Here is a 16433-nt window from a genome sequence, read left to right on the forward strand (position 1 = left end):
CTTGATAAAAGCGGATCACAAGCAGTGGTATAGTCGAGCTAATTTAATATCAGGTAAACTTTTTAAAGGCCGGAATTCTCACGGCAGTTTGAATTGTTATTAGGGACTTCTCATTTATCAACTTTCGATATACCTATATCGATACAATATAGAATACAACATAAAAAATTAAAAACAATTTAAAAGTAAGCAGAGGTAAATAAATAATAAGTGATATTATTAAATAGCGAACTCAACCACACGTTTGAGTAATTGCAAATGTGAAATAGGGGATGTGCAATAAAAATAACGAAAATTTTATAGTTAATAGTTTCACATTTTTACTTCAGATCCGTGTTGTTTTTCCCAATTTCATGTTAAAGTCAGTTTCAGTGCTTACAAATATTCCATTCGTTGTTCCTTTTATTTCATATTATCTGCTTAAATTACTCCTTTTACAGTCCAATACCCATTAACTATTATAACTTTTTAATATTTTGTGTTTTACATTGTATCGACATTTGTGTATCGGAAGTCGATAAATGAGAACTCCCTATGACAGTTCAAAAATGCCACTCTAGTCTCTGATTATATCATACCAATCAATTCATGATAACTGTCTTTCGTTTAGTTTATCAAATACACGTTAGGCGTGGTATATTGATCTATGAACCCCGGTCAAACGAACAACGATGTAGCAATGTCGTGGCGTACCTCGCTTGTCTCGTCGCGTGGACGCCGGCTGCGGCTGTGGCATGTCGCGAGCCCGCGCCCGCCTGCTGCCCTCCGCGCTGCCGCCCGCGCCCTCGCTTCCCGGCACCTAAGAAACAAAGATTCAATTACGCCCCATATATAAAACATTATCTTAAACGTTCGTCAACAAACGGACCTGCTTAGTACCTACCCACATGTAAAAAAAATGTTTAAACATTCTGAATAGTTACCTCCAAAAATTGTCTGTTAAGAAATATCTATTTTTAATTTTTGGATAGCGCAAAAATAGTTAGTGAAGTACCTATAGAATCTTAAACATGATGATTGCGTATGTATACGAGATACAAACTGACACCACAATTACTGTGCATTCGTATCAGTGTGATATCAATAGTGAATCGGGAGGGGGTTAAATCGACACGAGTTGCGTATTACCTATTCGCACATGTGTCGTACAACGTTTTACAGTACATATAGCCCTTTAAATTTTCGTCATAGTCACTTAATATGCTAATTAGCGCACTAGTGCTATAAAGGAGCATCATATGTACGGTCACGTCTGAAAATACTGATACGAACGATAAAGTGCCAAAAATATGTATAGTCAATATATGGGCAATAGGGACGTGTATACATATTTTTGAGACATTGTTCGTATCGATATTTTCAGCCACATTTTTGAGACATTGTTCGTATCGATATTTTCAGCCGTAACTGTAATGTAAAAACTTGTATAAATATTTCACTCTGATATTGAACCATAATTAGTGGAAAATGTAGAAATACATAGATCAATTTACCTGTCTCTTGGAAGATGTGTCCTGCCTGTGATGCTGAGAAGTGGTGCTCCTCTTCGTCAAACACGCACCCAGGGTAGCGCCCGTTGCAGCTGCGATGCTCTGCCGAACAATACAACACGTCAATAACAAACAACGAACCAGTTCATGTATCAAAATGTATTGCAGGTGACCTTCTCGTCCGTGCTTCTATCTGGAGTAATATCTCGGCACTTTTGACGTGAAATCCACGCGATCACCACAGCAATAAAACAGAACAAAATAACATATATGAGAGACATCATTCTTGAAATTATTCTCTATAACGCTTTCACACATTACCTCAGTTAATCATTTTGTTTTGTTTTTGCGTGCGAAACATAAACTGCAAGGGACATATGTTGTACTACCACGATAAACGATCTAACTTCACTGGAAAATTAAATTTGGCCAAGACACTCAACCAGTACTTTTAAATATCACTCACTGGCATTATATTTAAGGAACTAGTGCGGGTACTTGTGAAACAGTTGTTAATTTATTGTACCTTCACCATTCAAAATATAATTTGTATCATTACATCATTATAGACACCTAGACACCTAAAATAGATCATTATAATAGGGTAAATAGTTGACTGCTTAGTAATATCAGGTTCTTTTTTCGAGCTCAAAACGATTAGCCACTACGCAATCTATATGAAATATAGAACAATGACCAGCGGCGTAGCGTATGTGTTTGCCGCCACAATTTATGACCAACATCACTTAGACAAGTCATAAGTTCAGTCACAATGTTTTTTACTGATAAAAAAGTTATAGGTACAGTTTTGCATTATTCTATGTAATATTCGAAAGAAGTTAGGTTAGCCTATATTCTATTTATTATTTTACTTTATTAGGTACAAGAAACAGACTATCGTACAATATAGTGAAAACATATAATTGCATATGATGGCTTAAAAACTAGCATGAGATCCAAAACAAGTGTACACAGCATGCTTTACAAGTAAACGCAAATGTATAAAAAATCATGCAAAAAATGCGCGGCCTCTTCAAGGTGATTTTGATCCCTATTTATTTATTTTTCTTTTTTACATGGTTGAATCGTACATAAAACAAATGTTGGGTATTTTATCTTTCATTAGATATATAAATCATGTGTATTGGACTGCCAAAATTGCAACTGTACATGTTTTACCAAACCTACTCGTTGAATGGCAGTCAAAAATAAGCGTGTTACTGAAAAGTACCCTAAGTATGAAGGGTATTAGCTGAAGTATAGACTTGTCGAAGAACTAAATACTGGTGATAAAATAGCATTCTAATAAAGTAGGTTCATACCAAGAAACAATTGTACCTATTTTATTTATGGGACCTTTTGTGAAGTATATTTCTTCACAATTCAGCCGCGTATTCGCGTCTAACGACAATCCCAAAGTAAACAAGTAGTAAATAAAGTCGCGAATTTTTTTCAAAAACTTTGTAGGTATTACACATTATCAGTCAAAACCTTTATGACATAACTTATGAACTGCCTAGACAAAGTTAGGTAAAAGTAGTAAAATACAAAAAAATATGTTCAAAAACTAAAACTCGACTACTGAAAATCTGGCTCTTAAAACTATGAAAACAGAAAAAAATCTCACCTGAAGTAATCACACAGAAAATATTGTATATTTATATCTTTTAAATAAAGAAATACAATGTAACATAATTTACTAAATTTTGTATACACTGTGGGAACGAGTAACCCACGTGACTTTAACCACGTATTCCTGAGGTCATAAGAAGCAAAAAAAAAATTTGACTTTTGATCAAATTCGACAAAAAAATGTATGTTTTCTGCACACGACACGTTATTTATTTTTACATCTTGGCAAAAAAACATTACAACGAATAAGTAATAGTTTTTTATTATTTACAGATAAATTTTGCGAGTTTCCTTTAAAACTTTAATATCTGTTAGTAGGTAGGTTGTCGTTGTCGCAGTCATAAAGGCGTTTTTCACTGAGTTATTGGGTTATTTATTATACAAACGAATTTTCACAATAATTGTCATTATCTCTATCAAAACCGATTTTAAAAAAGCGGCCAAGTGCGAGTCGGACTCGCCCATGAAGGGTTCCGTACCATTTATGACGTATTAAAAAAAACTACTAACTAGATCTCGTTCAAACCAATTTTCGGTGGAGGTTTGCATAGTAATGTATATCATATATATTTTTTAGTTTTATCATTGTTATTTTAGAAGTTACAGAGGGGGGGGAAGTTACTATTCAGTTTAGAAAAAAATATATTAGAAACCTGAATATCATTTTTAAGGACCTATCCGACCTATTTTTCATCAAACCCATACGTGTGAGGTATCTATCCCCACACGTATGGGTTTGATGAAAAAAAATTTTTGAGTTTCAGTTCTAAGTATGGGGAACCCCTAAAATTTATTGTTAATTTTCTATTTTTGTGTGAAAATCTTAATGCGGTTCATAGAATACATCTACTTACCAAGTTTGAACACTATAGTTCTTATAGTTTCGGAAAAAAGTGGCTGTGACATATTCGGACAGACAGACGGACATGACGAATCTAAAAGGGTACCGTTTTTTGGCATTTGACTACGGAACCCTAAAAACCCGGTTCGAAGTATAGATACTTCAAGCCCCATTGCCACTTCATAGTCCTAGAAATTACTGCATAAGAAAAAATGCAAAAATTTAATATTTTATGGTGGTCATTCTTGCATTACAATATATATATATAGATAGTAGCTAATAAGTTTAAGTGGTAGACCCTAGACGCGAAAAACTGCCGCCCCTCACCTCCATTGTTTTCCTTATAACCATGACTACAAAATATCAAGGCAGGAGAGAGTGTAAAGAAATCGGTTCTTGATAGTGTTTCGTAGTCACCTAGAAACCCTTATAGTTTTGCCATGTCTGTCTGTCCGTACGTCCTCGGCTTTGCTCCGTGATCGTTAGTGCTAGAAAGCTGCAATTTGACACGAACGCATAAATCATGCATGGTAACAGAACGGTAAAATAAAAACTTAAAATAAACTGCTATGGTACAGTCAGCATCAAAAGTAGCGGAAGAAACAACGCGCCAAATGTATCTGATATTCCGGATAAATTTTCTAAATGTATATAAATCTCTAAAATTCATGTCCTAAAGTATATCTTTTACAGTCTAAATTGTTCTACATATAGAACTGTCACTTATTGTTAAGCTGTTACAAAATGACTTTTGAAGCGATGTCTGATCCGCTACTTTTGATGCTGACTGTACCTCCCATACAAAATGTTTTTTTTGCTTTGATCCAAAAGTGTAGGGTTTCGTTGGATAGGTCTTTTAAAACGAATAAGAGTCTTTCTTTAGACCATTTTTTTGTAAAGTTAATATTTTAGGAAATATCCCTCCAATAGAATAAAATAGCCCCCCCCCCCCCCCTCTTCTAACTTATAAACAATGGGTCCAAAAATTATGAAAAAAATCGAGAAACAGAAGCTTAGTAAATACGTTCAATGAAAACTAGCCGTTTTTGGGTTATTGCAAAAATCTTCTCAGTATAAAAACATACAAAGCGCTGCGAAGGTCTCCCTTATGCTTGTAATGTACACGATACTTACTAATTAATAGCCCTCGTTTGACCTGTTCTGACAGAATGGTAACTACGAAGCCCTATACTGAGGATGGCCCGACATGCTCTTGGCCATTTATCTCCGTTACACACACAATACTGTTCTCGTTACATATGACTTCCAGCAATCCGCATCACACGCCCGGTTTCAGTTATAGGTATATGAAAAGAAACACTTACCCTTCGGGCGTTAGTCTGACGCAGATACGGAAGATCGCGAGGAACAATAAGAAGCTTGCTATCAGAGCTGCGTATTTTTGATGTGCTTGCTTCTGTGGATCGAATCAAAAGGGTTTTCATAAATGTTGACACCAAACATTGATGTGTAAAGTTGATTTTCTTTTGTTTAACTATACTGAACAAAACAAAAAAGCATTATATAATAATATTTTGATTGTGGTGAAGATTTGTTGATTTTAGTGTTTCGTACAAAACTTTGTTCACGGAACACTTATTTTTAAATAATAATAAATAATTTCTACTATGATACACAAATTTTGTAGAATATAATAAATACCTTGAAAATCAGCTGGGAGTGGAGGTGTCTGAGGTGGCTCGCGAGTGTCTGTCGCGCTTTTTCGCTCAGTTACTTTGCACAACGTAACTGTGCTGGTAGCCCTCGGTGGCGGCGCTACAATAAATCACATGTATAGTTCGTGTCATCTACGATGACGCGCAGATTGTCAAATCTAACCTTTAATAACATGACAATACGAGTCATGGCACGCGCCGTCGTGTATGACACGATCTATATATAAATGTGTATGTTCAGTACCCTTACTTAACAGAGAAAATAATTTTCAACACACTTGCACAAAACGACGTTTATATTCCACCGATTTTTGGCTCATAACTAGATATTAAACACGCGTGCTTTTTCAACATATTATAACACTCGTGCTTTTTCATTATATTATCAGACAGAGTTAAGAACGAAACTGGTTGCTAATAATATGCATGGAAACAGAGCCTTCTTAATTTGGTAGGGAAATAAATTTTTTTTAACCAACTATTAGGTTTCAAATGTTACTTCAAAGAGGTTTTATCACACTAAACATAATTTATATATTACAAATTATCTCGTAAATTACATTAATGAATAAACGATATCGATTATTAATGATATCGATTTGATCTTCATCCGTCGAATAGAAATACCAAAAATATTAGCTTTTTTAATTTTTTTTAATTGGGTGTTTGTCGATTTCGTTTGCGCCTTTGCCTTGCGTGCACATTGGAATCATGCGTAAAAAAAAAATAACGCTCCCGCCATATTCCGTATTTGTCATAAAATTGGAGTAGTTTTGCATGTTTTTAGTTTATATATTGACGAGAATGTCATTTTCAAAATGAAGAACACATAAAATTGACGCTGCCAGTAATACTGAGAGGCCGAGAACGATAGCCTTTTACCATCAAAATCGGGTGAAAAATAATTAGCGGCATATGAAACTTTTATACAATGGAAAATCAGCAAAAACGCCCAGTCTTTCTTGAAAAACCTGTTGGTAGCTTACTTCAATGAACTGGCGAATAAGTGCCAACAAGCCCAGCACGCTTTGGTGCAATTATTCGATGTTAAAACTTTAAGCAACTATTTTTAAAATTGTACATTTACTGTTTTGACAAAAAAAAACTAATTTATAAGTTTTGTTTTTTCCTCGCAAGTGTGTTGAAAAACGTCGTATGAAACGCGTGTGCATTGGTCATTACACACGTCAGCTTTCTTATTGCGCGCTCGATTACAGCTCGCGCGCACAATATCGCCTCGTCTGTAATGACCAACTTAGCACACTTGTATCATAATGTACTATTATATCACATATAGAATTTCATAATAACATTAATTAAAAAAGGAGATAGTTATTGCATAATTACCTAGTTGATCGGTTGGGCGGGGATAAGTATGTCTCAAGGAATATCGGCCGGCTGACTTCCTTAACAAGTATCCCTCTCTATCAGTGTATTTAGATTCCTCGGCAGCGTCCGTAGATTGATTGCCAGTCTTAGTCCGTTTAGAGGTCAGTAGACTACTACTCTTCTTACTCGAGGAAGACCTCTTCCTTTTCTTTCCTTTGCTACGGCTCGCTTTTGGACTATAAACTGAATAATCCGAGTCTAGTATATCAGTAACAGTGGAAGAGCTAAATGGGGAATATGCAAAGTCTCTCTCGTCTAATGGCAACAAGCCACTGTCTGGATTGTTTACAGGAGGCTGGGCATTGGCCTCAGTGGAATAACCAGTAGAATTCTGATTCAATGGGATTTGAGTCACCAATAATGGTTTCAAACTGTTCGTCGCCTGCGCACATACACTGTCGCTCGGCTTCACGCCAGTCCGTGAGCGAGTACAATGTGCGATACACTCTTCAGAAGCACTGTTACTTAGTCCCGAGTGGGTCTTCTGCTTCTTTCTCTCATGTGAAGACGGTCTGAAGCGTTTGTTATGGCCGCTGGTGGATGGCTTGCCGGTATCCTCTCCGGCTCTAAAGTCGGATGTGTTGTATCGTGTCTCGTAAATGTCAGTCCCGTAGGACCAGCGCTCAGTGAGGGAGTAGTCAGACCTCGGAAGAGCGCTGACCAGCCGGGAGCTCCGGCGCAGCTCGCCGCGGACCTGGGAGTCGGCGTGGGAAGCGCGGCCGGACGAGTGTCGGCTAGGAGGGCGCGGCAGGGGCGACGTCACGCTGCGTCTTTGGGCCCGACGCTCTAGACGCAACGACCGACCGCCCACCACCCTGCTTTGAGAAGACCTGAACATGTAACACTTGTGTCATTTATGACGGAATATACGTATCCTTATCTCTAGTGCAATTTAAGTATTCTCTCTACTAATATAATAGTATAATATATAGTAAAGAATTAACTCTGTGATTCTCTTTTCTATTACCTCTTCACGCTTATACCGCTGAACCGATAGAGATGAAATGAAGATGAAAATATTAGTATTGAGATAGTTTTAGGACCGGGGCAGGGCGTAGGATAGTTTTTGGCAATTTACATGATCATCATCATCATCAGTTGTTAAATCCTCTAAGCTGCTAAGAAAACCACAATGTTAGAAAAAAAAAACCTAATAAAGTAAGACTGACGCGTAATTCGCGGTAGCCCAGTAGCCTTACAACGAATGCCTTAGCAGTGTCAAACTGACTTATTCGCTAACGTCTACGTAACTTACTTTCTATACATCTGGTTCACACTAATATGTGAGTACGAGCGAGATGAATATGAAGTAAGTTACGCACACGCTAGCGAATATGTCAATGTTAAACTGGTGGTAGCTGTACAGGTCAGGTGGAGCGACTTCGAGTGTCATCCAAGGCAGAGACGTTTTAAATGTTTCCTTTATTTCAAATAATGAGGTAGGTAGAGTCAGACCAAGATAAGTTGGCAGCGATTTTGATAGCCCAGATGGTGCAATGTCAAGTAGACGTCATAATTTGATAGACATTTGACGTTTATAATAACCCGTGCACCGTCTGGGTTGTCAAAATAGCTGCCACCTTATCTTGATTTGACTTTACCTAGTGTTCAATATTCATATGAACATGCCGATTTACAGGAATGAGTTTTTAATAATCTTGACATAGTAAATCAGCATCAAAAGCCATTACTTTTGACGCATAGTCTGATACATTTATCAGACTATGCATCAAAAGTATCTATGGGGGTCCAGGCAGGAGGAGTCAAGTGTAAACAGCGGTATAGTCAGTTAAATAATGAACATTTATTGAAATGTATCTTCGTCTTATATACTATTCCTAAACCTACGAAAAAATAGAAAGATAGGTATCTTAGAACTACAGAATCTAATCTACCCTTTTACGTAAATCGCACCTCTCTAGAGTGCGATGGCATATCTTCTATCCCGCTCACAATCGCCGGTTGCATGAAGTGGGTAGTAGAAAATACAGCAATTCAGGACTACCGCAGAGAATGTCGCTTGCGAGAGTAGCACGCCCTGTCTTCCATCTCGCTCCAACCGCTGCATAAATACGTGCGCGCCGCCTGCGCGCGCCTCAGTTGCGTCCGGCCGTCGATGCGAGCGCATGTCCCATAGCACTCCCTCTCAAGCGAAGCGAACACGTTTCGTGACTCTGCCCGATCTCGTCACATACGTCTGAGTGTTTGGGCTAGATGCAGGAGTCTGGCTGTCGCTTGTGACGTCTTCATTGTAGATGTAGGCTGGCTTCAGACGCTCTATAGTGACGACAGTAGTTCGTTGTGGCATTTGTATCTTGAAATACTTGTCGTAGCGTTTGAGGACTTCGAACGGGCCATCATATGGTGGTGTGAGCGGGGGTCGTACGGTGTCATTACGCACGAATACGTGAGTGCACGACGCAAGGTCCTTATGCACGAAAGGTCTCCATTGCGTGGCGTGCGTCCGGGTTACAGGAACAAGTGATGACATTATCTCTGACAAACGTCGTACAAACTCTGCATCTTCAATCGTCGACTTTGTAGGTACGAAGAAATCAGCTGGCATGCGTAGTGGGGATCCATACGTCATCAATGCAGGACTTAGGTTGTTATCGCTGCGTAATGCGGCTCGTAATCCAAATAAAACTGTAGGCAGCTCTTCGGACCATCTTGAACTTTCGCCCCTTGCCATAAGAGCGGCTTTCAAAGTGCGGTGTAGCCTCTCCACTTGAGAATTCGCCTGAGGGTGGTAGGCAGTGGTACGTATTCTTGCGGTCCCAAGCTTCTTCAGGAGAGCGTTGAAAAGGTTTGACTCGAAGGTACGACCTTGATCTGACGTGATGCGTAGCGGGCATCCAAATCTCGTAATCCAGTGCTCGTACAGGACTTTAGCGACAACTTCAGCTGTTATGTCGCGTACTGGTATTGCCTCGGGCCACTTCGTGCAGCGGTCGATCATTGTGACGCAATATCGATAATCATTTGATATTCTTAGGGGTCCCACGATATCGATATGCAGATGCTCGAAACGCTGAGATGGCGGGAACTCTCCGATAGGTGGAATCACGTGACGATGTATTTTAGCTCGTTGACATCCAATGCATGCTCGAGTCCAAAGTGCGACGTCTCTGTTCATTGCTGGCCAAAAGAACTTAGATGCCATAAGTCTCCTCGTTGCGCGTACACCTGAGTGGCTTATATCGTGTTGCGCTTTGTAGGCCGCATAACGATAAGCGATAGGTAGGTACGGTCGCGGTGTGCCAGTTGAGAGCTCACACGTGATTGGTCGATTGATGGCTGGTAGTGTGACTTCAGTGAAATTCAGATTTTCTTGAGTTTTCAATTTTGTTAGTTCTTCATCGGTGCGCTGGTCGGTGGCTAATTTGTCGAAATCTATTGCGGACGGACATTGTATTTCTTCGATTCTTGATAAGGCGTCAGCGATGTTGTTTTTGTCGCCTGGGATATACTGGATGCTCGAACAAAATTGGCTAATGAAGTGCAGTTGGCGCTCGCGTCTCGGAGTGTCGCTGCTGCTCGGTGCTCGCGTAAGTGCGTGCGTAAGTGGTCTGTGGTCCGTGTAGACGATGACGTCATTGCCTTCTATAAGTCGTCTGAAGTGCTTTACAGCCATGTAAATCGCTAGGAGTTCGCGATCATACACACTGTAGCGGCGTTGCGTCGGACTCAGTGCCTTCGAGAAAAATGCCAGCGGTTTCCAAACATTATCAACTTTCTGTTGGACCAATCCTCCTACGCTGTGGTCTGATGCATCACTCATGATACATAGAGGAGCGCCGTGAACTGGATACGATAGCGTAGTTGCTTCCAATATGCTTTGGCGGCATTTCTTGAAAGCTTCATCTGACTCGGTGTTCCATTCGATAGGAGTCTTGTCATTTTTCTTGGAGTTGTGCAGATACTTGTTGAGTTGAGACTGAAGTTCCGCTTGATGTGGTAGGCAGTCACGGTAAGAATTTAACATGCCTAGAAATCTTCTCAGCTCACAGACTGTCTTCGGCTTTGGGTAATTCGATATTGCTTCGATCCGCTCTTGAGTGGGACTGATGCCGTCGGGTGATACTTCATAGCCAAGGAAGTTGATTTTTCTTCGTCCGAACTCGCATTTATCGACATTGAGAGTTACGCCGTATTTATCTAGGCGTTCCAGGACTTGTCGAAGCAGTGTTTTGTGTTCTTCTTCATTTTCAGAGGACAGGAGAAGATCATCGACGTAACAGAAACAGCCATCTATGCCTCGTAGAACGTCGTGCATGAATCGTTGGAATGTTTGGCTTGAGTTGCGGAGCCCGAACGTCATTGAGTTAAACTGGAACAACCCGAACGGTGTGATTATTGAAGTTTTCTGCGCGTCTTCTTTGTTCATGGGGATCCAAAAATACGCCATCTTCAGGTCTAATTTTGAAAAAATCTTCTTGTTGTGCAACTGGTACGTAAAATCTTGAATTCGAGGTAAAGGATAGCGATCGGGTTGTGTTACGGCGTTCAGACGTCTATAATCGCCGCAGACACGTAGAGAACCATCTTTTTTCTTGACAACGTGCAGCGGACTTGCCCAGGGGCTGTTTGAGGGTTGACAGATGCCCATTTCCATCAAGCGTTCGAATTCGGCCTTCGCCGCTGCATATTTGTCGGGCGGCAGTGGGCGTGGCCTGGCGAAGAGTGGGGGGCCCGTAGTCTCGATGAAATGCTGCACGTTATGCTTGGCCGGCGTTTTCAAAGACATTGGTCGTAGTACATTAGGATACTGTTTGAGAATCTCGTAGTAGGCTTGATTGCTGCTGATCAAATAGACGGTTTCTTGAGTACTTCGAACTGTTAATGCGTTGACTTGGAGTTTAGTGGTTTTGTCGATGAGCTTCTTTTGATCTAGGTCAGGTAGCAGCTTGTAGTGCCGAAGGAAATCAGCTCCGAGGATTGAGGTCTTGATGGCAGCCACGATAAACGTCCAACGGTAGTCGCGCCGTAGCCCCAAGTTAAGAGTGATTGTTTTCTCTCCATAGGTCTTAATCGGCGTGTCGTTTGCGGCGTAAAGCTTGTAGGTGCTTGATAACTGGTTCTTCTTGTGATGCGACGATAGTACTGATATTTCGGCGCCAGTGTCGACGAGGTAACGTTCTCGAGAGTTGCGATCGATGACACAAAGGCGGTTGCTGACTGGAGGTACACCGAGGCCCGCCAGAGTCGGTGTAGGCATTAGTTTTCCGATGAGCTAGTCTTCTTGCTACACGGCGATTCACATCTTCGTGCTTTGTCTCCGAATCTGAAGTGATATCTGCACAGCCATCCAGGATCACCGGGCTCGCGTGAAGTTCCATGCGCCGACATAGATCTCGAACGGTAACGGCTTCGAGAGCGAAAGGGACGGCGATAGCGTTGCCGGCCGCCGGACCGAAGGGCTGCAATTTCGAGTGTTAAATTGTCGAGCTTCTGGGATAACTTCTCAAAAAATGTGTTTTCGCTGCTTTGCGGGGCTTGAAAATCTGTGGCTCGTGTGACTGCAGCAACGGTGACTGGCTCGGCGTGCTCTAACATCTTGTCGGCCATGGCGGCGAGAATATCTAGCGATGACTCGTTGTTGACAGAAAGAACTGTGCGTACTTGTACATCACGTCGGGGTCACCAATTATGGGGGTCCAGGCAGGAGGAGTCAAGTGTAAACAGCGGTATAGTCAGTTAAATAATGAACATTTATTGAAATGTATCTTCGTCTTATATACTATTCCTAAACCTACGAAAAAATAGAAAGATAGGTATCTTAGAACTACAGAATCTAATCTACCCTTTTACGTAAATCGCACCTCTCTAGAGTGCGATGGCATATCTTCTATCCCGCTCACAATCGCCGGTTGCATGAAGTGGGTAGTAGAAAATACAGCAATTCAGGACTACCGCAGAGAATGTCGCTTGCGAGAGTAGCACGCCCTGTCTTCCATCTCGCTCCAACCGCTGCATAAATACGTGCGCGCCGCCTGCGCGCGCCTCAGTTGCGTCCGGCCGTCGATGCGAGCGCATGTCCCATATATCTATCATCGTCTAATAGCTTAATAAATGATTTACATAGTGTATAGATACGTTTCTATAATACGTCAAAACAGACTGTGTCAGATACTTTTGAACGAGAACTGTTGAGATATACATATCTCAATGTGAAAAAAATTTCGATGGTGGCAGATATTTTTGGTGTGTTGTTCCATCTGCTGATGCTGACTGTACATGTACGTTGTCATCGTGACGGTTGTTAGCACAATCGAAATAGAACAAACCTCGAAATCTCTGGAACAGTCCTGAAATTTGATATGTATGTAAATTAAAGGCCCCCTTTTCATGTCCACACCATTTGACATTTGGGGACCTCGAGGAATCGCAGTCATCTTGGAAAAGGTGTACCATCATGGAGAAATTCGCGTTTTACTCAAAATCTACGTTATCTAGGAAAATATGGTGAAAGACAACATTATTCAATTGTACACAAAAAAAAGTCCTAGATATCTTTGGGGAAAAACTACATCTTGTTATAGAAACACTTGCTGAATCTAGGTTTAGCGCTTATACACTTCCAGGAGACATTCTCTTAATAGGAAACTCGGAGGACTATGAATTCCACTTTTGTCTATACATTTGTACATGATCTACCCCAATATCAACATTATACTCGACTGTGACTTAACAGAAAGTAGGGTTCACGACCTGTTTACACTTGCCACTTGTTTTATTAAAGTAAAATCAGTAGGGCCGCCTTGAGAGGACTCCAAATATTCAATCATATTTTTTCTTCTAGCGCCTAAATTATAGAGCAGATTTCAATAAAACAGACATCAGTAGATCCGTAATTGGTACACGAGTACTATGCAATACTAATTAACTCAAATGAACGGAAGAAAAATGTTTTGTGCTAAATATTGTGATTGCATAAACAGATTTTATGTGAATATTGTATATGGCAAAACGGAAGCTTATTAAATTCCACACAAAAACGATATGTAACACTATGTCCCTAAAACGCAGCTTTTTTTTAGAAATATGGGTCATAAGTCGAAAGTAATTTTCTACTAAGTTTTATTCAACGAAAACTCAGGTAAAAATACTTTTAGTCTCTTTACTAATCAGGCGCAGATGGCCGCGTGTTGAAGACCCTTGTTTTAGGGACATAATATCATATATAATTTTTGTGTGGAATTGAATAAGCTTCCGTTTCGCCATACACAATATTCACATAAAACTTATAGATCCTGAGAAAAATAGAAAAAAAGACGTATACTTCTCATGATGGCGCCTGATCCTCGTGCTCCCCAAAGCTCGAATTTTAAGGAACTTTAACATGGATCCCAGAGATTGTATGTGTCAAATTTGATTACTGTCACTATTATTTGAACCCCATTTAAGACCTAAAACCTGTTTTTGCAATCACAATAATATTATAAATAAAGATATATCATTTTTTTAAATCCGGCCAGTATCCTAAGCTACAGGGTGTACTGAATTATCAGTACTTAAACCCATAACGCTACTTTATGGTGAAGTCGCAGTCAAGTAAAATGTTCATATTGGGGTAGGTCATGTACAAATTTATAGAAAAGTGGAATTAATATTACTCCGAGTTTCCTAGTAAAATAATATCCCCTGGAAGTGTATATAACCGCTAAACCTAGATTCAGCAAGTATTTTCTATAACAAGATGTATTTTTTTCGCAAAGATATCTCGGACTTTTTTTGTGTACAATTTAATAAGCTTTATTGTTGTTTTACACCATGTTTTCCTAGATAAGGTAGATTTAGATTAAAACGCGAATTTATTCAGGATGGTACACATTTTCCAAGATGGCTGCGATTCCTCGAGGTCCCCAAATGTGAAATGGTATGGACATGAATAAGGGGCCTTTAATTTACATACATACCTAATTTCAGGACTGTCCAAGAGATTTCGAGGTTTATTCTATTCCGACTGTGCTATGTAAAAATTTGGAAATATTGTTTTCCAACAAGCACTTTTTCCAATTCATCACTAATCGACGCCGAGCCAAAACATATAAAAACATAATTTTTTTTTTTTATAATAACATCGTGTTTTTTTTTTGTATAATAACTCCGTTAATTTAAACGGTGTATTCCTGAGCTTAATTTCTCAAGTATACCTGTATTCTAATAAACTCCATTTTGAAGATAATCAATAATTAGTTTTACCTGATAACGCACCGACAAGCGTGTAGCTTGATTTAGGGCCTGTTTACATGTTGATTGGTGATTAGTACGAGTGAATACATTCGCTACTATAGTTCGTTTTTATATTTAAGTGAATGAAAAAAGCTTTTTATAAATGTAAAAGATCGTATACGCTTTATAATTAGCCCCATGCATGAAGTTTAAATTTGAACCAAATATTTTTTATTCCGTTATTAAATTAACATTTAATTGCAATGAGCAGGGCCGGTAATTTTCTTGCCGTTGACAGAAAATGACGTCACGCTACATAGAGTATGATTCCAATTAATATTTTCGTAACAATGAAACATTTATCAACCTCTTTAGGTAAGTTATACATATACTTGACAATCAGTACAGAAACGTCTAACTGACTTTCATCTTATTGTCACACAAATAAATAATAGATTATTAATTTATTAAATAATACATATTTTTGATTTTTAACAGCGTAACAAGCTTTTATTCTCGTAACAAGTATTTATTTTGATACCCGTCAATACGTAAGTTATCTAAATTTGTAGTATTGTAAAACAACTCCCTGTATGTTAAATTACGTCATTTTTGCGTCAACGGCATGAAAAGTGCGGGCCCTGGTCATAAGTCAAATTACCTCTGATAATATCTTTACTCTATGGAACAGACTATAGGTTTGTAGATGCACGTATTATTGTAGATGTCTATCACCAGTAAAACTTCAGTTAACTTCTTAATCATTATTTTCCTCTCCTCCCAATCTCCATTCCATCCAGGTTTTTTGTATGTTTCGCTTTTTTTCATTTTCAGATTCCCGCCAACAAGCAAAGACCCGCCCTACAGTGCCAACTTCTAAGCTAATCAGCCTAACAAATTTACATTTTAAAAGATCTTTCAAATAAATACATTGAATATATACTCAAAGCACACCCAACTTGTTAGTAGAAAAAGGCGAGTAATGCAAATTTTCTACGGGAAGTCAACTCTTCGAGCCTATATTTTTTAAATTTTGGGTGTGCCAGAGTATAATTTTGATTTCGACATTTCGGTCTCCTAGAACTCATTAGTATGCGAGTTTTGGCGCATTTTTTTTAATTTGACCGCTTGAATGTCATCATAAATCTAATATTGGTAATTAAAATTGTGTACGCGTGGACGCTAGATGAGATTGACGCCAATTTTTTTCGGATCAGATTGGTCAATTAG

At 39.3% G+C, this 16433-nt stretch overlaps 1 protein-coding gene across 8 annotated transcripts in view; it reads right to left on the reverse strand.

Moving 5' to 3' along the window:
* The window catches only part of LOC133519883 (E3 ubiquitin-protein ligase TRIP12), a 92401-nt gene that overhangs the window by 30504 nt on the left and 45464 nt on the right, over positions 1–16433 (reverse strand). For 5 of the 8 annotated variants that reach the window (XM_061854080.1, XM_061854123.1, XM_061854072.1 and 2 more), the window contains exons 3-7: positions 6987–7858; positions 5626–5739; positions 5289–5380; positions 1494–1592; positions 694–799 (exon numbers count right to left, since the gene is read on the reverse strand). In XM_061854080.1, the coding sequence (XP_061710064.1) occupies positions 694–799; positions 1494–1592; positions 5289–5380; positions 5626–5739; positions 6987–7858 (1283 nt within the window). Of the gene's footprint in view, positions 1–693; positions 800–1493; positions 1593–1811; positions 1951–5288; positions 5381–5625; positions 5740–6986; positions 7859–16433 lie in introns of those variants that run through there. The other 3 variants (XM_061854113.1, XM_061854105.1, XM_061854131.1) reach the window with 3 other exon arrangements.

The sequence above is a fragment of the Cydia pomonella genome, chromosome 1 (genome assembly GCF_033807575.1).
Source record: "Cydia pomonella isolate Wapato2018A chromosome 1, ilCydPomo1, whole genome shotgun sequence".
Taxonomy (NCBI): Eukaryota; Metazoa; Arthropoda; class Insecta; order Lepidoptera; family Tortricidae; genus Cydia; species Cydia pomonella.